Here is a 26,125-nt window from a genome sequence, read left to right as displayed (position 1 = left end):
TTCAGGAGGGGGTTCCTGAGGAGACTGATGACTTTGGGGAGTTTCGGATGAGGGTATCAGACCTGGTGAAAGACTTGATTTTCTTGATTGGGTCTATGGAGTGTTTTGCTCAGGTAAGCCCATTTGGCGATTCTTCACAGTTTATGGATCATTTAATTGTGTTCACTTCTGTGTCTTCTATAAATGTTCCATCTTTTTCTTCAGTCTCAATGGCTAAGTGGGACACTAGATATTCAGGTGCCTAGCACACTGCCTGGCATATAGTAGCTATGTTTATGTAGTATCTTACAAGCCCATTGCAGTCTGTGGATGGTTCAGTTATGGTTTACTCTAATACTCTTACTAATGAGAGCTGTTCTGCTTGTCCAGTTGGAGTGAAAGATCGTAGATAAACCTTAAAGCCCCCAAGATACTTGTAGGGAATTTGGACCTAGCCAGGAAAAATAGGCAAGTTTTTCTTCTTTAATAATTATGTTCCAACTCCTGGCAACTCTTAGTTATTTGGCATTTCCTTGTCCACACTGATGGTTAGATTCCTGTGCAGTTTCATCCCAGAGGTGACTATACTAGAGTAGAAGATTCAGTCCTGTGGTTTTCCTGACAGTCAGTAACATTTTACCTCATAAGGTTGCAATCATCACCATTCCACATCGCTTAACATTAGCATAATTACAGGTGGTTTTCGTTTTGCTGGATCATGCTCTGAGATCTGAAATACCAGTTTTGATGCTTTGTCAGCAATACTAAACTAACCTTTTTTTTTTTGGTAACCCAGTCATTTTGTGTATTTTGGGGCATAATCTGATCTAGAAAGTATTAATAAAATTCTAACCCTTTTTCTTTATATTAAGCAAAGTGTGTTTATTGACTTAATTACAAAGGGTTGGGGATTCTTCGAAAGCACATTCAGTCAGGAAGATCCTCAGGTCACAGGCAGATGACCCGTGCTCAGATTTCAACTCTTCTCTCACTGGCTCTGTGGCTTTGAGCAAGTTACTTGTTCTTCTCCAGACCTCAGTTCACAAATTTACATAAATTATCAGTTTTGTCTAAAATGTGCTCTGTGGAACACCAGTCCCATGAGATGTTCTTTGGCAAAAATGAAAGTTCTGTCATCAAGTAAAATTGGGAAATGACTTAAGTAGTATGTTAAAGGCTCTGTGAAGTCCTGCAACAAACAGAATTGTTTAATTTTGTCTTACCTGGCAGCATCTGTTTTTTGATTACAGAAATCTTACTTGGACTAACACCTGGTCATAGCACAGATAGTTATACCCTGGGGAATTTCTGGACTTCTCTGAGTATTCTGCTTGGTCTCCTATTTTTTTCCTTGCCTTGCACATGGTATTATGATAGGTTCTTCTAAACAGCTACTTTTTAGGAATGTAGTCTCTACTACTAGTGTTGATGCAGACAAGTAGTTCAAACGATAGAAATGTAAAGCTAATGCATATATAGAGGATTTATGTTGTATTTCAATTTTAAGTGCGTTTATATATTTATCAGCTATTATCAGGACCAGGAAAAGACACTCATGTAATATGTTTTGTTTTTTCCATAATACTCATTTTGTGGGGGCAGACAGTAATCATAATATACTCTTGGGGACCTAAATGGGTTTATTTCAAAAATTAAATTAGTAGTTATAGTTAGTGAAGATGTGAAAAACGAAAATAATATTCTCCCTTGGCTCTGAGAGATAGTTAACTAGATTTCGAAACAAGGAGCTGGATTTATTTTAACTAACAGGATTTTTTGTTTGTTTTGGAATTCTATTCTGTTTTTCTTTTAATGGATCCATAATCCACCTCTTCTTCTCTAGTTATATTCTACTCTGAAAGAAGGCAACCCACCCTGGGAGGTGACAGAAGCGGTTCTCTTTATCATGGCTGCTATAGCAAAGAGTGTTGATCCGTGAGTGTCTAATAAGTCTTTTGCTGGGAACTCTAAATATCAAAGGAAGGAAAATTACACAATTTTTCTCATATGGTGTATGTTGGAAACTCACAGAACTTCTATAATACTCTCTAGTCTTCTGACTTCTAGAGTCTAGTCCAGAGTGGCATGCATTGCTGATATGTATGTTTTAACCGTGTTTCCTAGAGTTAAAATTATTTTGTTCTTGATGCTAGGAAAAGAATGCTGATTTATTTTTCCAAACGAGGCTCCTTTGTGAAAGTTGGTATAATCAAAAAATTGTTAGACTGGTAAATTGTTGGCACTTGATTAAAAGCAGGTGATTAGGCACTAATTTGGCTCTCACCTGCTTTTGTGATCTCGGGTAAGTTGTCCTTACAAATATTTAATTATATTGTTTTTTTTTTCTGTCTCATAGAATCATTTGTGAGTTTCAGAGGAACAAGGCATGGGCACTGTTCCACTTAAAAGAGCAGCAAAATCTAAAGGGCAGTTTTTATTTTTGTTATTGCCATTGGAAATTGTTTAATTACTAGAATTTGGTTTGCAATTGCTTAGAGAAATTCTATTTATTATTTTGACGTGAATCCCTAAAAACAGAATTTACTTTGTGCTGTAAGTTTATGAATTGATGTTAATATCTATCACGTTTTCTTGTATCATGATTGGATACTTGCAGTTGAGCTCTCTATCCAGGCCTTGATTGGAGAGATTGTTAAGGCATGTATTTATATAAGTACAGAGCTTCTTTCTTAGCTGCCTTTCAGGGCCTAGTCATTGAAATCTTTTCTTGTTTCTAATCAAGTAAATATTCAAGGAAATAGAGTAGGTTTGTTTTTCTTTATTAAGAAGTTCTGGTTCTGAATTATACACCATACTGTTTGCTCTTAAACCCGTTTTGGTATGTTTTGGAACATTCAGTGACAGTCTGAAGATTATTAAAATCACTAATATTGTAACCGATAAGTGCTGGTGTGAAAAAGGATGGGTAGAGAGTCTCAGTGATTAGCTTAGGGCCCCTAGGAATCATAAGGCATAGATAAGAGAAGATTTTGTTTTGTTTTTTTGTTTATCTACATTTCAAGCCAACTGCATGATTACATTTTTTAGTGTATATAAAGGGCTTCATAGACTCGTTTATCAGCAGGGAGCACTCTTGCTCTAATCCAGGATATTATTTACTTTTAAACATCTTTCATTTCTGGATTGTGTTCTGCTATTTTGGGGACGTCCTCCACTCTGCTTAAAGAACTTCAGCTAGTATTCTTGGGGAGTGAAAAAAGAGAAAGAAAGGGAAAAAATAAATTCATGGAGCTGTGGAAAGTATTTGGTTAACTTTAATTTTCCCTTTAATTTTGGTTCCAAGTCAGAGCACCGTTACCTGTTCTGCAGCTTGTGTTCTTGTTCCTTTATTTAGTCAGCTGGCCCACCCATTCTCACCTGTCCTTAGAGTTTCCAGTATCCAGCTATAAGAAATCTTTTGGAGAATAACAACTGATAGAAAGTAATCAATGAGAATTATTCATTCATTTGACCATTTGGCAATATTTATTGAGTGCCCACTATGTGCCAGGCACTGTTCTAGGTGCTGCAGATATAGGAATAAATAAGATAAGAGTCTTTAAAAGAAGACATTCATCCAAAGTAAATGCCTGCCTCTCCAATTTGAAGAGCCTTATTTTGATAGCAGGATGTGTCTTTAGACACTTCACTGGTGTTCAAAAGATTAAGGAGCAGTATGTTTCTGAAAACAATATCTTTCATTTCTGTCTTTTCCCCTTTTTTGAGGATTTAAAGAACTTTCACCCAGGTGTTAAGCACTTTTATCCAAATGGTTATTTATTTAGAAAGAAGCCCCCTTAGCAATGATTTCTGTCATTGCAGCCTGTTATTTGGCCAGAACCTAACCTCTGAAATCTGTAACTGTGAGTGCTTGCCTTCTGTACTCAGGGAGAACAATCCAACACTTGTGGAAGTCCTAGAAGGAGTTGTCCGTCTCCCAGAGACTGTGCATACAGCTGTGCGATACACCAGTATTGAATTGGTTGGAGAGATGAGCGAGGTGGTTGATCGAAATCCTCAGTTCCTTGGTATGTGTGAACTCTCCCTCTGCTGCTGCTTCTGATTTTTCTGATTTTCTTCTTTCTCTTTCTTGCTTTTGCTTATTTTCCTGCTTTCTCTTTTATTGATAGGTAGGATGTTTCTAGACACTGAGTAAATACTATATTATGAGTTATTGCTTAGTTGATAGAGCATTTATAATGTGATCAGACTTTGGAGAAAGGACCTTTGAAAGATTACATATCTGGAAAGGGAAGCAGTTTGCTACCAGTACTGTGCTTCAGCATGAACATTTCTGTCTTTGATAGTGTTTGGCATATGCCTGAGCTAATCGGACTCTCCTGTAGTTCTAACCTGGAAGCTACTGATAGGCTAAAGCAAAGGAGAGGGTTTTTCAGTGTTAAATACGTGCTGCATTTAAAAACTAAGAATTATCATTTGAAACGAAGTACAAATTAAAATGAAGAGTGTTGAGTTATAGAACCTCTGGCTGCCGTTATTGATTTGAAAAAATAACTAAAGATCATATAAAGTAACTTTAGAATTGAAAGTAAAGTTATGAATAGTTTCTTCTAACCCCCTCTTTTTTTTTTTGCTTGAGAAAGATTGTCACTGAGCCAACATCTGTGCCAGTCTTTCTCTATTTTATGTGGGATGCCACTGCAGTGTGGCTTGACGAGTGGTGCTTGTTCCAACCCCAGGCTGCTGAAGTGGAGCGTGTGAACTTAACCACTATGCCACCAGGCCGGCCCCTAACCCCCTCATTTTGCAGAGAAGGAAAAGGAAATCCAAAGAGACTAAATAATTTGTCCAGGGTAATATATATTAAGCCCCCCTGATATTCAAGAATGATATATTCTGAGAATTTTGAGAATCCCCAAACTTGTGAAAAGTATTGTTTCAAGTTTGATATGTTTCCTGTGTTTATCTTTATTACCATCTTTCAACTTGATTTTAATTTTTTAATTTACGCATCTTTTTTATTGATTGAAACTCTTGCTTAAAAAGTGATGTGTTCCCTTTTTCTTATTTCTGTGTACAGTGCACATGATAGACATACTCACATCATAGCTGAGCCACTTTTCAAGTTCATCATACCCATTTAAAATTTTTTCCAAAATACCTGTTTTCTAACTCTTAGATTTCTTCACATCTATTATCCATCTCAACATTTGGCTTTTCTGAACGATTTTTTTTTTTTTTTTTTTTTTTTACAAAGAAACAAAGTGTGTTTGTTTATTTGTTTAAAACCTATCATTCAGTACCACCTTGGAGTATCTCATTCAAATTTGTGCCTCAGCAGTAAGACAAATTGCTACATGTTCATACTTAATCTAGAATAGTCAAAACCCCCAGTACTCAGTTTCAGAATCACTGAAGTCTACAGTAGTAGAGTTGCTGAGACTAGGTTCTGGATTCTTGTTCTTCTGATTCCTAGGCTAAATGCTTTTTTTGTGGAGTGGGGCAGGGGGGCTCGTGCTGGGTTGGTGCATTGTATTAGTCATTAGACTAGAAATGGAGATAACTTTTAAAAGGGCTTTAAGACATTATTCTTTCCTTTATGGTTTGGTGTGAGGTTGCTCGGAAGTACTCATAAAGTGCTCTTTAACCATGTATGATTTTTCTGAAGACTTTTTTCGTAGAAAAACATTCTCAGTTTTATAAAGCAAGGTAAAAGATAAGTTAAATTTGCTCTATAGAATTTCACCTTTGGGGCCGGCCCGGTGGCGCAGCAGTGAAGTTTGCACGTTCCGCTTCTCGGCGGCCCGGGGTTCGCTGGTTCGGATCGCGGGTGTGGACATGGCACCGCTTGGCACGCCATGCTGTGATAGGCATCCCACATATAAAGTAGAGGAAGATGGGCACAGATGTTAGCTCAGGGCCAGGCTTCCTCAGCAAAACGAGGAGGACTGGCAGTAGTTAGCTGAGGGCTAATCTTCCTCAAAAAAAAAAAAAAAAAAAAAAAAGAAATTCACCTTTATGATCAGTTTTCTTGGAACACTTAAATTTGCTAAAAAGTAAAACATAATTCTTCTAGAAATGCTAAAGATCCACCTGCATGTTTTTAAGATCTTTTGTAACTATAAAGAAGCAAGTATAAAAGTGTCAGCTTTAGCTAGCTGTCATTGTCCTGATTAGTGTAGGCTGTTTTTACTAGGTGATTCATCTCTGAGTATAATGGTAACTCTCTGAGCTTTTCATTTTTCTTACATTACCTTATTGTTGATACTTGGATGGTCATATTCACAGCCGTTTTCAAACTACTCTGTGAAACCCTAGCAGCAAGCATCAGTTGACTGCCATGAGGGAAGAAATGGAAGATGGATAGATAGGACTCAGGGCTCCCTGACACTATGACAGTGAGGTCAACCCCACTTTTGTATGTTTTATATATTGGGGTTTGAATACATTTCATATGATTCTTTTGCTTTAAAAAAAAAAGCAAAAACAAACTAGAAGTTTTCCTTGAGTTTCTTATGTGTGATCTCTACTGTATGGTGTTTCTCCTTAGACCCTGTGTTGGGCTATTTGATGAAAGGCCTGTGTGAAAAGCCTCTGGCTTCTGCTGCAGCCAAAGCCATTCACAACATTTGCTCTGTCTGCCGAGACCACATGGCTCAGCACTTTAATGGACTCCTGGAGATTGCCCGTTCCCTTGATTCCTTCATGTTGTCTCCAGAAGCTGCTGTGGGCTTGCTAAAAGGTATTTACTTAAGATGTTAACCAGCAACAGTCTCCTCTAAGCTGCTTCTGGGGGTTATCTTACATCAGTCATGTCCTGGTTTTCCAGTTTCAGTTTGCTTAGTGACGGGAAAGGTGGCTTTTCCACTCAGGGGATAGGGTGTTGCTTATGTGTACATGCATTCTTTTCTTAGAATATTTTAAGGCTGTATAACTAATTCAAACTGCTTATGGTATGTAGCGCAGACCTAGATTTTGGGTGGAGACAACACATTCAAACTAAACATAATTCTTTTCTGTGTTAAGAGAAGAATAAAAAAGGAGACCAAATAAGCATTCCCATACCAAAGAAATAAGCTGAAATGTAAAGGTAGTGTGCCTGGATCAGTCCTATAAGTAGAAGCCAAGAGTGTTGGTCTCTTAGTGGTCTTTAACCATTGCTGATCAGCCTACACTGAGTGATTGCCTATCCAAAGGCAGCCAGCCAGAGTGGTGAGGAATCTCGGAGTAACAGAAGAACTTAGAGATATTATGGCTAGGAAAAAAGACTTAGATGAGACTTTAAATATGATGGCTGTTTTTAAATATTTGAAAGATTATCTTATAAAAGAGGGAGCAGATTTATTTTATGAATAATCGACTCTTTACAATTTACTGGCTCCTAGAAAGAAAATGCTTTCTAACCAAACTTCATAAAAACAGATTGGGGTGTCCTGTGAGGTAGTGAAATCTTCACAGCTGGTAATTTAGAGGCGATTAGGGTATATCAAATAAAAGACTGGATAATATGACCTGTGCAGCATATTTTAAGCCTCTGTGAGTGCCCAATAGTTAGCCTTGGCAAGATTGGATGACCCAGATGTATGAACTAACTATGTTCTTTCTCACTTCTACCACCAGGTTCCTTACCAGCCAGCGTAACTGCATTTTCAAAGACAGATTTTCTTTTTGTTGCATGAATTTTTGTTCTTTCCCTTCGTAGGCGTAGACAATAGGCATTAAGTCAGAGTCAAATAGTCTTCTTAACTACTGCTAGTGGTTACTGCTGCCATCTTGTCATTTTCTAGTGAAATTTAACCTTTTTGCTGAAGTTACTTCTATCCTGTAATAGAATGTGGCATGCCAGTTAACAGCGGTATTTTCTAGACTGAAAACTTTTTTTAGTACCATTCTTTTCTGTAGGAATGAACTAAAAGAAAAAATCATATTTAAGTTAGATTTTTCCCCCTTGTTTTAAATAAAACTCTAACTCATCTGTGACTTGTAGACTGTCAGAAAAAATCATTGTTTTTTATTCAAATTTGGAAATTTATGGATTGATTTCTGTTGAATGAAATTTCAGGAGATGAGAAAAATCATAGTCAAGGGATTTTTGATCTACAGGGGACCTAGTCTAATATGTAATCCTTTGGCTTTGAGGGAGATGCTTCAGTAGTTAGTGGGGGATTGTGACAAGATGGAGACTGAATAGGAAGGTTCTGGGCCTTCTGTCCCCACTTTAACCTAACTACCTCTTTTAAAAAAAACAAAAACAAAACCTATTTTATTGGAGTTCCAAGTGAAGATTTTATTGGGTCGGGGCAGGGAGTACGGAGGTTTTCACAACTATTTAAAAAAGAAAGGCAAACTCAACTATTTCCTTTCTGTTCAAAGCACTCATTTTACAGATAAAGAAACTGATACCCAGAGAGGATGCCTTACCTAGCTCACAGATTCTGTTATGGTAGAACTAGAATTAAATATCTAATGTCGGCCCTTTCTTCCAAAAAAATTTTCTCCATATTCCTCGGACTTCTCTGATGATAAGAATTGCCTACAATACTTATCAAAAATAAAGGTTCTCCTTGACTCACTCAATCAGAATCTCTGGGAAGGCTGAAAACCATTCTACTACAGTACATGAAAACAGCTTTGGCATTGGCTTTGTGAAAGAGATTTTAAAAGTCTTTGAAGAATTGGAACGGGAGGTGTATTTAAATATCGTTAAACCTGTAGGCTGCTGAGGAGAAATAATCTAATATTAACTTCAGTTGTAAATGTCATTGTGAAAGCCGGTATTGTCTTGTAAGCCAAATAAAGAAAAATCAACCATAAATAGCAAAACATATTGTAATTTAAAAAACAGTGCTGATCTTTTTTAAAAAAATGGTACCAGTCAGCCTTTTCTAGTAGCTGAATTACCTCACTTCAGCTTTTATTTTCTTCATTTGTATCTTTCTTTGTCTTTCAGGGACAGCACTTGTTCTAGCCAGATTACCTTTGGATAAAATTACTGAATGTCTTAGTGAACTATGTTCTGTTCAGGTTATGGCATTGAAAAAGGTGAGTCCAGTGAAACAAATACAAGATGTTTACATCTTAGAAAGGAAAAGACAAAATTATTTATTTACAGGTGATCTTAGAAAAGCCAGGAGAATGAGCTGAAAAGTTATTAAAATTAGTAAGTCTATCAAAGTAGCTATATACACGAATACGTATTCCAAAATCAATCGATTTTCATTCTATCAGTAATACTGTTTCAAAGATATACTGGGAAAAACACTGTTCAAGTTAGCAACCAAAACTGTAACTTACCGTATTTCCTTGAATATTGTAAAGATGTTAGATCTTCACATACTACATTTATAGTGGAATAACAGTGAACACATCAGTGGGATTATAGGAGAGCTTGGCAAAATGATTCCAAAGTTCATCTCTAATGATATGCTTGTGGACGTATCTAAGAAATTTTAGGAAGGAAGAGGCACCTTGCCTTATCTTAAAATATATTATAAAGCTATAATAATTTTAAAGCTTTATAATATGAAGTGAAATATAAATATAAAATACATTATAATGTTATTATATAACCTATATTATAATATATAATATCTTAATCATAGTAGAAGTAAAAGGAAAAGAATTAAATGATGCTATTTTCTACTCTACAATGATCATGTAGTAAAATGTAGTAATATGCTGTCTTGGCCAAGATACAGTAAGATGGAGGAAAGTAATTTGACAACAAGAATTTAAAAGTGTGCACCATTTGAATAACTTTCAGGAATCTATTATAAGGAAATAAGTTGAGATTGAGACAGAGGTTGATGTATAAAGGATGTGTGTCGCAGTGTTTGCTGTAGGGGTGTATATGTAACAACTGGACATTAATGTCTCTGTCCCTTCAGCTGTTATCTCAGGAGCCCAGCAATGGCCTGTCCTCAGATCCCACTGTGTTCTTAGATCGCCTTGCAGTAATATTTAGGTAAGAAAGGAAACTCCATATGCCTCCTTGGGTTAAAATCTCACATGAGACCCTTATGTATTGAAGTAAGCAAGTGTTTCTTCTCAGACTTCCAAGTACTTCCTGTAATTTCCTCTCTCAGGAGACTAATTAAACTTGCTACCTGAAATTTTGGGGCAAAGCAAATTCTAAGAATTTCTTCTTGGTAGACCTTTATCAAAAGACCCTTTAAAATGTTATTAATTCTTCTGGTTTCTAGATCAGTGATTCTCAAAGTTTAACATGCATCAGAGTCACGTGTGGGGCTTATCAAAACACAGATTACTGGATCCCATCCCCAAAGTGTCTGATTGATTGGATCTTGGGTAGGACCCAAGAATTTGCATTTTTAATAAGTTCCCAGGTGATGCTGATGCTGCTGCTTTCTATTCCAAGGACCATACTTTCAGAACCATTGCTGTATACTGTTTGGGTGCAAAAAAACATGAAAACCTCTTCAGTGACCAGGTGAAATTAATCCTCCTTTGAAGTCAAGAAGAGCCTAATTAAAAAAGCAGTTGTAATTTATGAGACCCATAGGTATAACCGTAATCTCAGAGTAATAGTTGCATAAAAGCTTGTGGTGGAATAAGTTAAAACTGAGGCATTGTTTTAGCTTATTAGTTCTTGTTAACAGGTATCTTTTTCTCATTGGTGCAATGCTCTCCTTGTATAATGAGGAGAGCCCTGTTACATGCCTCTCTGAGAATCTGTTAATAATAACCTTTATTTCATAATAAGTGAAAGAAAATGTGCAATAGTTGGAAATGCCTTGATTTAAAGAAAATTAGATTTTTATTAAGTTGCTGTTGAGCTTTTTAAAATTGAAGAATTTCTTCCCTTTGAAGAGGTTTGTAGTTAATCATACAGGTTTTTTTTCTTTTTTCTGCATTTCTTCAAATTAGTGGATTCTAGAACTAGACAAATAGTTGGATTTGACATATTGTAGGTGGGCCCATATTGTATATCGTTGGATTCAGACTAGAACCATGAGAAGCATCTTTGGTAGATTAGAGTTCCTAAAGCCTGTGCCTTTTAATGCTGGGAATGGAGCAGTACTTAGTTTCTTGTAGTGGATTCAGGCAACCTGTGTATATTTTTTATTAATTTGGAAGAGACTACATATTCAGGTTTATAAAGGAAAAAATATAAAAAAGATAGTTGTAGTGCCGCACACCCACAGCCCCTGTACCCAGAGTTGGAATCAAGTTTACATGTTCTATTGAAAGTGGCTTAAAGGTGGCAGAAAATGATAGGATGATTTAAACTATGTACTTGTGTTTGTTTGAATAGTGTAGGATGAAAAGATATTGAGTCTTAAAGAAAATCAGATAGTAATGTTATTTTTATTTGGTGAGAATGATACTAAGTCACCTAGCAGGGATCAGTGCTCTGGGTCCTTGGTGAAATTGCTCTTCTTTCACTACTTTGGGCCATTGTCTTTCTCTAGACACACCAATCCCATTGTGGAAAATGGACAGACTCATCCGTGCCAAAAAGTCATACAGGAAGTAAGTGCTAATGGATGCCTGTGGAACAGGGCTTTCTTCCTTTTTCCTTACAAGGTTATGGGTAACTAATGTGAGAAGGCACTGTCTTCTTGGTTCATAGGAAGATTCAGTTTGTTGATATGGTTTAAATATCAGTGAAAAGAGGAACAGAACCATCCAAATAAATATTTTTGATTTTAGATTTGATTAAAAAAAAAATAGGCTGTGGGGAAATGCACTGAAAGGCCAAGGAAGTAGAGAGAGAGATAACTTTGTGAATCCTAGAGTTGGTAGGGAGCTTGATCAATACTAGCAAAAATTTTTTTTTTGAGGAACATTGGCCCTGAGCTAACATCTGTACCCGTCTTCCTCTATTTTATATGTGGGACGCCTGCCACAGCATGGCTTGATAAGTGGTGCATAGGTCTGCACCTGGGATCCGAACGAGCGAACTCCAGGCCGCTGAAGCGGAACGTGTGAACCTAACTGCTGCACCACCAGGCTGGTCCCTAGCAAAATTTTTTTTGACAAAGCCAATTAAGCCGCATGAGTTAAGTTTCCCCACTGATAACATACTTCCCTCATACTTTTTTTCACTGAGGGTAAGGCGAGGATCAAAAGGTATGTTTTGAAAAGTACTTTTCAGACTTCAGCAGGAAGACCAAATATCCTTATGTGTTCAAAGGTATCAAATAATGTCATTTCCTTAACTCTAGTCCTTTTGTTCAAGGTCTTCCAGCTTCTTGGAACAGTCTTTAAGCATCTCTTCCTCTATAACTCATGCTAGCTCTTTGCATCTTAAATTAGGAAGTCCAAAGTTTAAGAAAATGTGTCTTTTGTCTTTTAGTAAAGTTAGACGTGCTCCTCTTGCTGTTCTACAGAGTCACTGTGCTCTTAAGAAGTGGTTGTGTTTTAGTGATGGACAGTGTATTGAGTCTCTGCGCATATACACACACCCACTGGCCAGAATCAGGCCATGTGTGTTCCTGTAAAGAAAGCTTTTTCCAAATTATTTAAAGTCAAATCAGATCTTACCAGCTTGGAACATTTTTTCAGTTCTCAGTTGTTCATTATTTTCTTTTTTGTGTTCTTTCATTTTTGACTCAGATATGGCCAGTTTTATCTGAAACTCTAAATAAGCACCGGGCTGATAATCGGATTGTAGAGCGTTGTTGCAGGTGCCTCCGCTTTGCTGTTCGCTGTGTAGGCAAAGGATCTGCAGCCTTGCTGCAACCACTAGTCACACAGGTAAGTTCTCCCTGAGAGGGAAAATGTAAAGTGTACAGAATTTGAAATGGAGCCTTTAGAACAAAAACTCTGCTGATGAAATGAAATGCTTTTGTATTCATTAAATACAAACTAAAAAATATTTGAAAGAGATAAGTAGTCCCTGTAGTGGGTATGTTGTATATAAGGGAGACAGCCTGTAATCTGTTCTGGATAGTGATAGTGTAATAGCAACACATTGCAGTGTGACATTAGGAAAAGAGAATGACTTTAATGCTCAGCTCTTATATACCCAATGTTAAACACTTTTGTATTAATTTCCTTTTAAAAAATGTGGCAAGTCAACCTTGGCTATTTCTTGGCCCAAAGGGATTTTTTTCTATCTTGACCATAGTTAGTCCTTCTCATAAGTCTCTTATTTGTCATGAAATAAATTTGACTCTTTTAATCACTGAGATTGATATGTAATTATGAGGGTGTGACTCACTATATTAGGTTTTCTAAGATCATATTCACATCTAGAGCTACTCTGTATGAGACGCCTATGACTAGTGACTTAGTTCACCAAGTAATTTGTGTTGATGTTAACCCTACAGCAGGGCCAGAACTAGATTAAGGCAAGTGAGGTGCCATTGGCCCAAAACTGAGGGAGGTGAGGGAAAATGCAGATCCTGCATTTGCAGGACTTTGAGCAAGTGCCTTCTTACGTTTTGCACCCATACTAGGAGGAAAAGTACTGTAGGACTTCAGGCTAGACCACACCCACCCAGCCTAAAGTGGCCCTTCTCCACCTGGGCAGGGCACCTACGTACGGTGCAGATTTTAAAGAGGGAAATACTGTCCTCACAGTGATTCTGCACCCACTTAAATTCTGTACCCTGGGCACCTCACTCTTAAGGAAACACTCACCCTCAGGCAGGGTCATGCTAATGCAATGTCTGTTGGCACTTGCGTGACCTTGCCTCCTTAAGTCGTAGATTTGATTAAAGTTGCGTAGGTAAATCTTTTAACAGAATTTTAATTTTTAGTGATTTTCTACTTTTACTATCCCCTGAGTACAACAGTTTATGTCTGCATTTAGGCTGTGTCTACCTCTGGTCAAGTGTCCCCTTCAGTGCAATATGTTCTAGGTCCCTTATAACTTAACTTAATGCCCCTTTGCTGTTAGAGGATACCCTCATGACTTTGATACTATTTTTTTAATTCCTGCTAATTAAGTATATGACTAACCTAATAGAGTAGGGTGGCACACTTTAGGAAGTGTGTTCTAAAGTCAGTACATGTGACTAAAATGAAAATTACTTTTAAAAATCTCATAAATCAAAAGTCAGCAACTATAGCCAATAGGCCTGCCACCTGTTTTGATAAATAAATTGCACTGAGAGCTAGCCATGCTTATTCATTTAAGTATTATCTGTTGGTCATTTTTGTGCTGCTGTGGCAAAGTTGAATAATATCGTATGGTCAGCAAAACCTAAAATTTTTACTCTCTGGCCCTTTAAGGAAAAGTTTACCAGTCCCTGAATTAATCATTCATTAAGTAGAACATATAGTTTTGAGTATACAACACTGAACAGATTTGTAGCTCCCATTTCATATTCAGTCCATGGTGTAGGCTGATAAGAGTCACTCTATCCTTCAGCCCCCATTAAGCTCATAGAGTTGAATTTATGTGATAAGATCAATTCATGTGTGTTGTGATGGCATTTTAAATAGACGCCTCTTAATTTTTGGAGGACATTACAGTAAAAATCCTGAGCAAATGGTTTAATTTAAATATATGTATTATGTTAAAATTTTTAGTCTTTTGTGATTCAGATATCTTGATCAGAAATACTGTTTTTTTACTTAAAAGATTAGTGGGGTTTAGGATCAACTCAAAATTTAAACAGTTACTTTTGCAATCTTCTCTGAGATGAGGACATTTGATATTTTTGTCCCTGCTATGGCCATATATGCTATTAAAAAAAAGTTATCTTTAATACAAATAAGAGCAACCTTTAGGTGTTGGAGAATTTTAAGTATACTGTGCTAGGGTTTGCAAATATTACACAAGCCTTGGATGATAATAGCTCTTTAATGGCTTCCAACTTGGAGTATTATACAACTCTCTTAGAACATTGTTTTTGGAAGATAAAAGGTCAAAAACTTGAAAGAAATCTAAATAGAGTACTTGAAAATTATAGGGGAATTGAGCCCTATATTTCAAAAAATGTTGCCCAAAAGCTTTACTATGTTGTCTTAAAGAGAAGAAACCAGTCTATCTCTGAATTTCCTCCTCTAGACAGCTTCCTAAGTTGATACTTTTTGAGGTTAAAGAACTGAACTAGGGGCCAGCCCCTTGGCCAAGTGATTGGGCTCATGCACTCTGCTTCGGTGGCCTGGGGTTTCACCAGTTCAGATCCTGGGCGTGGATCTAGCACCGCTCATCAAGCCATGCTGAGGCGATGTCCCATATGCCACAACTAGAAGGACCCACAACTAAAAAATTTACAATTATGTCCTGGGGGGCTTTGGGGAGAAGAGGAAAAATAAAAAAATAAAATGTTTAAAAAAAGAGAAGAATTGAGCTAACTGATTTTTCCCTTTGCAGATGGTGAACGTGTACCATATACATCAGCATTCCTGTTTCCTGTACCTTGGCAGTATCCTTGTGGATGAGTATGGCATGGAAGAGGGCTGTCGGCAGGGACTACTAGACATGCTCCAGGTGTGTTTTCTTTGGGGAGTATAGATGCATCAGGCTTGTAGGGTCTAAAGCCTGGCAGCATGTTCTTCACTATGTCTTTAAATCTGTAGCTTCCTTATGTGTCGTGATCCTCCCTCCTTTCCCCCACCCCCGCACGTGTTGATTTCCTAAAAATGGAGATAGAAACTTCCTGGTTGTTCTCTAGACAGGTCTGCTTGGGAGAATGAGAGAGAGACTGACCACACAAATGTAATGGTCATTATAGATATTATTGCCTAATGTATGGTTTCCAGAGATGATAGTTTTTTGGGGGAGTGGGGAGGTGGGCAAATGGATTTCAAATAAAGCATCTCTAAGCTTAAGAATGATTCTGTTTTTAATTTCTTGCCTGGAACAGCCAATAAACTAATATACTTAGCAGGCATGGTCTTAAGGTAAATAGTAGATATTGGAAAAGCTCCTGATATACTACCTTTTTCCCCCTCCTGGTCACAGAGGGGAAAATATATTAGGGAGTTAAATTATGATGCTCCTTTTCCCAAGATGTCTTTTCCTTTAAAATTGACATTTCATTATTATTATTATCAAAATTTCATCTACTCCCTTAGTGGATTGTACCATATCTAGTACATAAGCACAGTCTTTACTTTCAGAAACTTCTAAAACTTTGAGATGACGTCTATCCAGTTTCATCAACTAAAAGCTATACCCTCAACACTTTTTGTAATGTGGACTTCATATGTGAAAACTGTCAACTGAGAATGATTTCTGTCTTCCTCTTCTTGATCTGCTTCTGAATCACAGTCTTTCTCTTTTCCCATCTGTGCTTCCCATCTGTTCCCATTGTGTATGTTGTGATATTTAGCAAGTCTGAATGCTGTGGCATTTGTAGACAAGCATTTATTTTAAAATCATTTCTGTTTTAGGCACTGTGCATCCCTACGTTTCAGCTCCTAGAACAGCAGAATGGGCTTCAGAATCACCCTGACACCGTGGATGACCTGTTCAGGCTAGCCACCAGGTCAGTCCTCTGAAGAGCAACCCTTTCTTTTATTGCTCATCCCCATCGCTGCTTAGTCTTGTCACCTAACACTTTACTGTTTCATTCTCTATAAAATGAGGTAAGTGGAGTAGGTAGATTAATGATTCATAACCCAAAGTTAAAAGTTAAATTGTGAACCAGAATATCCCCATAAGTAAGGAAGAGGAGTTGGAAGGGAGCAGGTGAAAGTAGCTGAGTTCCTATCATGAAGGAGGGAACATGCACAAGACAATAAACAAGCTTGGTAAAAACATTTGACTAGATAATCTCTAGAATCCCTTGTAGTTTCAACTTTTTATGCTTCTATGATGTCATGCTTCACTTCAGCTTTTTCCTTGAGAAGCTTAGCATCCTTTAGATATAATCATATCTCAGAATAAAAAATTCTTAGGATTTTAAGGTTCCTTAGAAGATATCTGTACTGTACTTTCCAGCTCTAGCCCTAGCCTGCCACCCCACTTATTGCTTAAATTCCCTTGACCAGTAACACTGACATTATTGCCTACCTTTTGAATTCCTTCTTAGTCCCAAATCAGTTAGTGAACATAAAAGCATTTTTAAAAAGTAAACCATTATTAGGTTATATAATTATATAAGTAATATATATGTTTTATCATTTACAAATGTAAAGTGGTATTGACATGATTATTTCATCTCAGATTGAATATTGAACACTTTTTTGTTAGTTTTTAGACAAGTTAGAGAAAACCTTTTATTTGACTTGATGTGAGAGAATGATTCGGTGAGCTGTCAACCTGTTTTCCCAGGGTGTGTTACTTGAAAAATTAATCCCTAGAGATGCTCTTTGCACACATGGTTACTTGGTGAAATAAATTAGGAAAAATATTGTATCTTTTTCTAGAAGATTCTCCATGTACATTAAAGGATCTGAGAAACCTTATAGAAAATTGAGTGGAAAGTGTAGAGAGTTTGCATATACCCCCTGCCCCCCTCCCCACACCCCTTTCCACAGCCTCCCTCACTATCAACGTCCCCTGCCAGAGTGGTCCATTTGTTAGAATTGAAGAACCTACATTGACACATCATTATCACCTGGAGTCCATAGTTTATATTAGGATTCACTCTTGGTGGTGTACCTTTTGTGAGTTTAGACAAATGTATAATAACATAAATCCAGCACTATAGTATCATACAGAATAGTTTTACTGCCCTAAAAATCCCCTGTGCTCCATCCATGCATCCCTCTGTCCCCACCTAACCCCTACCAATCACTGGCCTTTTTACTGTCTCCATAGTTTTAACTGTTACCGTGGCTGCTTTTATAGCCTAATTCTGTCGTTTACACCCAGTCTGTCTTTCCACACTAGGTTTATTCAGCGTAGCCCTGTTACCTTGTTGAGGAGCCAAGTGGTCATTCCTATCTTACAGTGGGCTATTGCCTCTACTACCCTGGACCACCGGGATGCCAATTGTAGTGTCATGAGGTTCCTACGAGACCTCATCCACACAGGGGTAGCCAATGATGTAAGTATAAACATTGTAACTTTTCTGCTTTGCAGCTCATTGTCTTCTCATCTCCCTCATTCTTTAGGGGAAAACCAGTGTCTCCTTATTTTATCTTTATTGATAGGCATATACCATAGAGGATCATTCTCTGACCAAAATATCAACTGTTAGATTTAAGATCAACCTAAGTGCTGTAAGCTGTGTGAAACAGTCTAAAATTGTCTCTTCCATTTGGTGTCTAGTTGAAGAGATAAACAGGTATAGAGAGTTGTTAAATAACAACAAGAAGTCAGTATTTGATTGTCAGATGAGTGATAAAAGTAATGATTGCTATGAGAGAGAAAGCTCTTTGGAAAGAAATAGGTTGGGATAACTTTCTGAAAGAGGAGGGACCTCAATAAAGCCATAGATATAGGTAGAGTTTGGATGGATTGGAGAGGGGAGGATAGTCTAAATTGGGTATAAATCATGATCAGAGAAAGACAGGCATAACACTAACCATGTTAGTAGACAGTTAAGAGACATGTTTGGCTGGAGTAGTGAAGTGGTTCACAAAATTTTCAAAGGTAGATTTGGCTAGATGTAAAGGTAAGGGAGAGCAGTGAAGAAGTAAGCAAGTATGTGAATATGCTAATTATTTAGGAAGTTTGGTGGTAAAAGAGAAAAAAATAACTAGAAGTGAAAAGCAGATTAAAAAAAGTTATTGTTTCAAGATATTCGAAATTATGTGTATTCAAAAACTATAAGAAATCTTTTAATCTTTTGATGAAAAGATTAGATATCTGATAGAAGTCTTCAATTCTTTTTCAGTTGGTTTTAAAAAAGGAAATAGGGACATTTTAAATTATTTTTCACAGAAACAAAAAAAGGTTAAGAAAATTGATACCCTTATTCTTTAACCATTGTTTCTCTTCTTTTTTTTGAGATTGGCCCTGAGCTAACATCTGTTGCCAATCTTCTTCTTTTTTTTTTCCTTCTTCTCCCCAAAGCCCCCCGCTATATAGTTGTATATTCTAGTTGTAAGTGCCTCTGGTTGTTCCATGTGGGACGCCGCCTCAGCGTGGCCTGATGAGCAGTGCCATGTCTGCGCCCAGGATCTGAACTAGAGAAACCCTGGGCCACCGAACCCGAGTGCACAAACTTAACCATTCGGCCACAGTGCCAGCTCCAAACCATTGTTCTCTTCTGCCCTCTATTCATGAAGAATCTAAGGATTAAGGTTAATCTCAGCTGAAACCCATGCCCATTTTCTTGATGCTAACTCAGTATTTTCTTCCTAACGACAAAATATTTAGTGCACTTTGTGAATCCAGCTGTTAGATATACTTCTTCCCTGGGAAAAAGAAATTGCTAGACTAAAGAGGAAAGAGTACTTGGTCTTTGGAAAGTTGAAATTAAGAACTTATCTCTTGCTCTTGTTTTTTATAGCACGAAGAAGACTTTGAATTACGGAAAGAACTGATTGGACAGGTGATGAACCAGCTTGGACAGCAACTCGTAAGCCAGCTGCTCCACACATGCTGCTTCTGTCTCCCCCCTTATACCCTACCAGATGTGGCCGAAGTGCTCTGGGAGATTATGCAGGTTGACAGACCGGTAAGATTATTTTCTTAAGGAACCCATTCTCATGGTCCTAAACTTTGGGTCTTGAGGCCGACTAGGACTTGGAAACCAGCCTTTTTTTGTGTTCTTGGAACCTAATTTAGGCATATTGCTAATAAGTTTGAGTGTTAGATGAAGGGGCCTATTAAAAACCAGTAATTTATTATTGGGTGCTTGAAAGCATGTTTGTGTCACTGTAGTAGGGTTTATTTATTACCAGAAGTGAATACTAAATACTGAATTCAGCTGTGTGGCTGGTCAGTGAGAAATTTGTTCACTTATGCCCATATATCAGTTATATAGTTACAGGTTATTCAAGAAGTGTTCATGCACTTCAAGCTCCTTAGATAGTACTGTTTGGTACCTTGATAATAAATCTAGCCAGAGCTTTGGGAGGCATATAAGTATAAAACTAGCCCGTAAGATATACTTGGATTTGTTTCCCGTTTGGGTTTATTTGCATCCTATTGTAGTTCTTGATCCAGGTCCTTTATCACTTGAGCATGGAAATTTTTTTAGTCTATCCTTAGTGTCCAAGTAATTCAGTACTGGGCCACATGATCATAAATCAGGTTACGTGTTCTGCATGAAACTTTGGAGCAAAGTGGTAAGGTATAATATAGCCTGTAAATTGTTTTAAAAATAGGATTTATAATTTTTAATATTAATATAAAAGCAGTTCAGAAAAGTGCACAGTTGGACCTAGTTAAAGTGAGCTATCTTCTAGAACCACAGAGAAATCCAGACACATAAGTATCTTATAACTTTTAAGTCCATGTACATTTTCCTGTTGCCTCCTGCTTTATATCATTGATGGCAGTTCTTAGCCTCAATTTCAGTAGTTTCACAAGTGAGAGTACACTGTTACCATTAGACTGTAATATTAATGAGCTAAAAGTTCTGCCTAGTTTTGGATTTGAGTTTATCTCAAAAATTCAGTGATTAATGTATATTGTCTTAGTGGGCATATGCTTTACTGGATCTTTGGCTCAGACAGATGAAAAATGATCACATGTAGGGCAGATGCTTGATAGATTTCTAACATTTTCTTTAGGCTTATACTTCAGAAACAGCCACATGAACTTTAATTCTTACTTATCAAGCTCTGTGAGGCTCCTGTGTAACTTACAGTTTCATCAGATAGCTCTATATTTCTTCCATATAAGCTCACGTTGCTTCAGGAATGAATAGTGCCTAGGTCCCATTGCTGGTTGTTCAGTACGTGTGTTCCATTTCAATCTAATAGTGTAGTATTTTTGTGTTTTCCTAAAGAAAGTACTCTGAGCCCCTGGGGACCAACAAGTTTATTCCAAAAGTTCTTGAAACGAGAAGTAAAATTTCTGTACTCTTTCCCTTTTGTACAAATGCACTTGGCTCCCAGATAATAAAAGACTTATTAGGTAAATTTAACTTTACAAAAGCATTCTTGATTTGTCAACATACGGTTAAGTGCTAACAGAGGAAGAAAATGAAAACTGCAAGTTTGGATAGGAACAGAAACCAGGTAGCCATGTGCTCTTAGGAGTTTACTATATATCCACTGCCAAGTAATTTAAAGTGATTGTTTTCTATAAACATCAACTTACAACTGAGTTTTTGTAAAGGAACTCTTACCTAAATTTGGGTTGTCTATATCCTGTAAACCAATTGAGATTGTATGTGAGAATATAAGTCCAAAGAAAATTCACATTCTTGAGCACTTTGTTTTTTTTTTTTAAGATTTTTTTTTTTTATTTTTCCTTTTTCTCCCAAAGCCCCCCAGTACATAGTTGTGTATTTTCAGTTGTGGATCATTGTAGTTGTGGCATGTGGGATGCCGCCTCAGCATGGCTTGATGAGCGGTGCCATGTTCGCGCCCAGGACTTGAACTGGCGAAACCCTGGGCCGCCGAAGCAGAACACGCGAACTTAACCACTCGGCCATGGGGCCGGCCCCTCTTGAGCACTTCCTTAATCATAGTGTTTTCAAAGTTCAACACACAAATCCTTCAACAGAAGATGACATAGCAGCTTTGTCTCTTTACTTGAGTAAAACAATTAAAACCCTTTCCTCTGTTTCCTCCCTTTGTTGGATACCTATCTGTAGCAAATTTATTCAGTGTTTTCAACCAAATTTCATAGATACCTTTACTGGAAGGTAAGGATCACTATGTGCTAGGTAATTAGTTTCTGCCTTTTAGTTTAGTTTCTTATTGTTTTTGTTTTGGGGGATACTATAGTTACCTCATGGGCCATTTTTGGATGCCAAAACTTTGTCAATTAAGGGTTCTTTCTGAATCTTTTGCCCCTGCTGGTTTTTGTGTTGAGTGGAGTGCTGTATTCTTTGGGGGTAACATTTGCAGAATTAACATTTTTAAGCAATTATAGTGGAATATTTACTTTTGCTCTGGTCTATTATGATCATAAATTAACATAATGGGAAAATACATAATGTAAAAAATTTAGGTATGAAAAAGTTGTTTTACAGCTGAAAAATATCCTATTTAAGAAAGGCATGAAGAAAAATCAGAGCTGACTCAAAGAACAATTCAATTGAAGAGAACTCAGAGGAAGTCTCTGGAATTTTGATTTTTAGTTTGAAGAGGAAGAGGAAGTAAGAGGGGGTGGGGGCAACAGGTTTTGTGTGTATGAAAGGTATAAAGAGACTATGCTCGGATGTAAACAAATTCTCTTAAATAGCAACAAGAGTAAGCAGCAAAAGAATTTTCTAACCTAAACAACAGGCAGCTATCACAAAGGAACTGACTGGATGTGACTTCTGCTGAGAGAGATGACCTTAAAATCCTTAAGATTCTGGATTCGTATTACATATATACTTTTTGACATGTTTACTTGCTATACTTTTTGTCCCTGCTCTTTCTGGTACCTGAACCTTTGCTTTGGATTGCCTTCAATCTTTCCACTCAAGAGTTTTCTGGAAGCTGTTTAATTTTTAAAATATTACATAAGTTTAATGACAGGAACAGAACAATATCCTCATCCAGAAGAGACATCACTTTCATGGTAGAAGGGCTCTGTCTGAAATGATGACTGCTGCCCCTTTGAGGGGAAGTCTCGGCATGCCTTTGTAGACTATTCCAATCCCCAGAAGGTTAGAAGGCCTAAAGATAGTACTTTTGTTCATTCCTTTACTTGCTTCCAAGTTTGGGAAAGCTAATGCTACTATGGAAAACCTTGTGGGTTTTGTTATTACCTGTAGAGTCCCATTTGAGTAAGCCCTGTCTAAAACTCTTACTCTCTTCTTCTCTGTACAGACTTTTTGTCGCTGGTTAGAGAATTCTTTGAAAGGTTTGCCAAAGGAGACAACCGTGGGAGCCGTCACAGTGACACACAAACAACTTACAGACTTCCACAAACAAGTCACTAGGTGAGTGATGCTGGGGTTTTTTTAAAGGAGTGTGAATAGCAACTGGGGTGTATAGAAAAAATATAGCTTTGTTTCTTATGTCGTCTTAGTTACAGATCTACCCAGGAGTACGTTTCTTGTGTGCCTTTGTAAATTTGCAATGTAGCGTCTGTTTAGCCTTGAGTTGTACAAATTGGCATTGGAAACCAATCTGGGGGAACATGTTGCTATGCTATATATGTGTGCGTCAGTTTTATTGTACATAGTATTAACTAGTATAAGATCTTAATGGGTAAGTGGAAGTATTATTTCTTCCACAAGAGAAGTGCACTGAGCAACCCACTACCCTTCAGGAGATCTGTCTTTATCTTTTTGAAGTCCTCAGTTCCCATCCATATTCAGAGGTCAAGAATGCAGGTGCCTGAATAGGTGAAACATTGGTTGTAAAATGTTATAGAGTAATATAGACTACAGTGAATTGAAAAATTTTTGCTATGCATAAAGATACTCATTCTAATTTCATGCAGCCCAAATCAAAAACCTCTCTGGGATGCATTAGGTCCATTGAGCCAGTTGCTTACAGCTTAGTTAGAAGGTTAAGTGTACATGAGTGGTTTTTTTACTGTGAACATAAGAAACATTTTAAATATAGCTAAATAGTCTTCCTAATTACTATTTTATAGCTATAAAAATGTTGCTTGATTTTCTTATAGTGCCTCTGTTAGCAGACATTTAGATTATATTCATTTTTTCAGTATTACAGATAATATTAAAAGTCCAGCCTTTCCCTTCTCTTGACTATTTTCCTTAAAATGCAGTCACTGGATCAAAGGTTATAAGACTTTTATGGTCCTTGATAGTATTAACAACAGCAGCTTAAATTGGATTTTGTAACTGGATGTTACCTTTCCCTGATATTCCTTTTTACATCTAGAGTCTTTAGAATTTTGACTAAATTTTAGGCAATGGCTTATTATATTCATGCAGTTGTCGAACGATTTATGAGTGTTGCAGCAAGGTTGGTAATAGTGAAAAAACTGGAAATATTATAATTGTCCATCAGTAGAGAATAGTTAAATAATTATGTCTATACTAGTAAATATCCACTAAAAAAGAAGAAGGAAAAAGGTGCATGTGATGGTATAGAAAAATATATAAGATATTATAAAAGTAAAAATAACAGTATCTTATAACCCAACTTGCACTTAAATTTTTTTTATTTTTTATTTTTTGCTGGGAAAGATTCTCCCTGAGCTAACATCTGTTGCCAATCTTTCTCTTTTTCCCCCTCCCCAAAGCCCCAGTTCATAGTTGTAGTTGTAAATCCTTCTATTTCTTGTATGTGAGCCATCGCCACAGCATGGCTACTGACAGACGAGTGGTGTGGTTCCGTGCCTGGGAATTGAACCCAGCCTGCCAAAGCAGAGCATGCTGAACTTTAACCACTAGGCCATCAGGGCTGGCTCTCTTTTATTTTTAATTGTGATAAATAACACACAAAATTATTGTCTTCACCATTTTTAGGTGTACTATTCAGTAGTGCTAAGTGCGTTAACATTGTCACGCAATCTCCAGATCCTTTTTCATCTTGCAAAACTGAAACTATAGTATTAAACAACTCCCCATTCCCCTACCCTCTAGATCCTGGCCACTATCATTCTACTTTCTATGAGTTTGACTACTCTGGATACCTCACATAAGTGAAATCATACTATATTTGTTCTTTTGTGACTTGCTTAGCATAATGTCCTTAAGGTTCATCCATGTTGTAGCATGTACCAGAATTGTCTTCCTTTTTAAGGCTGAATTCCATCGTATATATATACCATCTTTTATTTATCTACTCATCTGTTGATGGACATTTGGGTTGCTTCCACTTCCTGGCTATTGTGACTCATGCTGCTGTGAACATGAGTGTACAAATATCTCTTCAAGACCCTGCTTTCAGTTCTTTTGGATATATACCCGGAAGTAGCATTGCTGGCAATTCTATGTTTAATTTTTTGAGGAACCTCCATACTGTTTTCCATAGCAACTGTACCATTTTACCTTCCCACCAACATAGGATTCTAATTTCTCCATATCTGTTTGTACTTTTGTTGCCCGTGCTTTTGGTGTCATATCCAAGAAATCATTACCTATTCTAATATCGTGAAGCTTTTCTCCTGGTTTCTTCTAAGAGTGTTATAGTTTTAGGTTTTACGTTTAGGTCTTTGATCCATTTTGAGTTATTTTTGTATATGGTGTATGTTAAGGGTCTAAATTCATTCTTTTGCATGTGGATATCCAATTTTCCCAGCACTGTCCTTTTCCCTGTTGAATGGTCTTGACACCCTTACTGAAAATCATTTGACCATATGTATACAAGGGATTTGTTTCTGAGCTCTCTATTCCGTTGGTCTGTGTGTCAGTCTTTATGTCAGTACCATATTGTTTTGATTACTATGGCTTTGTAATAAGTTTTGAAGTTGGGAAGTGGTGAGACCTCCAACTTTGTTCTTTTTCAAGGTTATTTTGGCTATTTGAGGTCCCTTGAGATTCTATATGAATTTTAGGATAGATTTTTCTTTTTCCACAAAAAATGTCTTTGGGACTTTTGATCAGGACTGCACTGACTCTGTGGGTCACTGTGGATAGTACTGACATCTTAGTATGAAGTCTTCCACCCCATCAGCATGAGATGTCTTTCCATTTGTTGGTGTCTTTAATTTCTTTTAGCAATGTTTTGTAGTTTAAATATTTTATTCTTTTTGATGCTATTGTAAAAGAACCAACTTGCACTTTTAAAAGCTGTTTCATTATATATGCTGTATATATACAGGCTACTTTATGCATAGTAAATTTCTAGAAAGGTATACAACTAGGACCAGGATGGGAGGAGAGGGAGACTTTAACTTTTCATTTCATAACCTTCTGTACTATTTGCATTTTTTTCATGAGCATGTGGTATACTTTTATAATTAAAACCAGACCTAGTTTTTAAAAGGGAGAGAAATTAAATTTTAGGCAATGGTACAAGAGCTAATCATCTTCTCTGAAAATTGATTTCTTAATGTCACCTTCCAAAATGATTTACTTTCTCATCTCTTGGAGTATCTGTAATAATTTTGTTAATGTTAAATTCCCAAACCTTTGAGTGCTGTTCTTTTGTAGCTTACTAAGTGGCTTTAACTTCATGCCCCAGAAGTAATTGACTTTTGGCTGTAGATCAAGTGACATGCATGACTGAAGAATAGCATATGACTGGCTTTGTAACACGTTTTGCTGGAAGAGGGGATTTCCCTTCTACCAGGTAGGCATATATTGACTGGGATGACCTTACAAAATTATTTCTTTTTGCT

The 26,125-nt window shown here is 37.0% G+C and overlaps 1 protein-coding gene across 16 annotated transcripts in view; it reads left to right on the top strand.

The window, feature by feature from the left end:
• The window catches only part of TNPO3 (transportin 3), an 88,499-nt gene that overhangs the window by 55,808 nt on the left and 6,566 nt on the right, over nt 1-26,125 (top strand). For all 16 annotated transcript variants that reach the window (XM_023639653.2, XM_023639656.2, XM_070265809.1 and 13 more), the window contains 13 exons: nt 6-113; nt 1,823-1,914; nt 3,868-4,007; nt 6,491-6,682; nt 8,891-8,982; nt 9,828-9,904; nt 11,373-11,433; nt 12,520-12,660; nt 15,233-15,349; nt 16,255-16,349; nt 17,699-17,855; nt 19,266-19,433; nt 22,693-22,805. In XM_023639653.2, coding sequence (XP_023495421.1) covers nt 6-113; nt 1,823-1,914; nt 3,868-4,007; nt 6,491-6,682; nt 8,891-8,982; nt 9,828-9,904; nt 11,373-11,433; nt 12,520-12,660; nt 15,233-15,349; nt 16,255-16,349; nt 17,699-17,855; nt 19,266-19,433; nt 22,693-22,805 — 1,553 coding nt within the window. The remainder of the gene's footprint in view (nt 1-5; nt 114-1,822; nt 1,915-3,867; nt 4,008-6,490; nt 6,683-8,890; nt 8,983-9,827; nt 9,905-11,372; nt 11,434-12,519; nt 12,661-15,232; nt 15,350-16,254; nt 16,350-17,698; nt 17,856-19,265; nt 19,434-22,692; nt 22,806-26,125) is intronic.

The sequence above is a fragment of the Equus caballus genome, chromosome 4 (assembly GCF_041296265.1).
Source record: "Equus caballus isolate H_3958 breed thoroughbred chromosome 4, TB-T2T, whole genome shotgun sequence".
Classification (NCBI taxonomy): Eukaryota; Metazoa; Chordata; class Mammalia; order Perissodactyla; family Equidae; genus Equus; species Equus caballus.
Note: the sequence above shows the minus strand (reverse complement) of the source record. Positions and strands in the feature narration are given on the sequence as shown.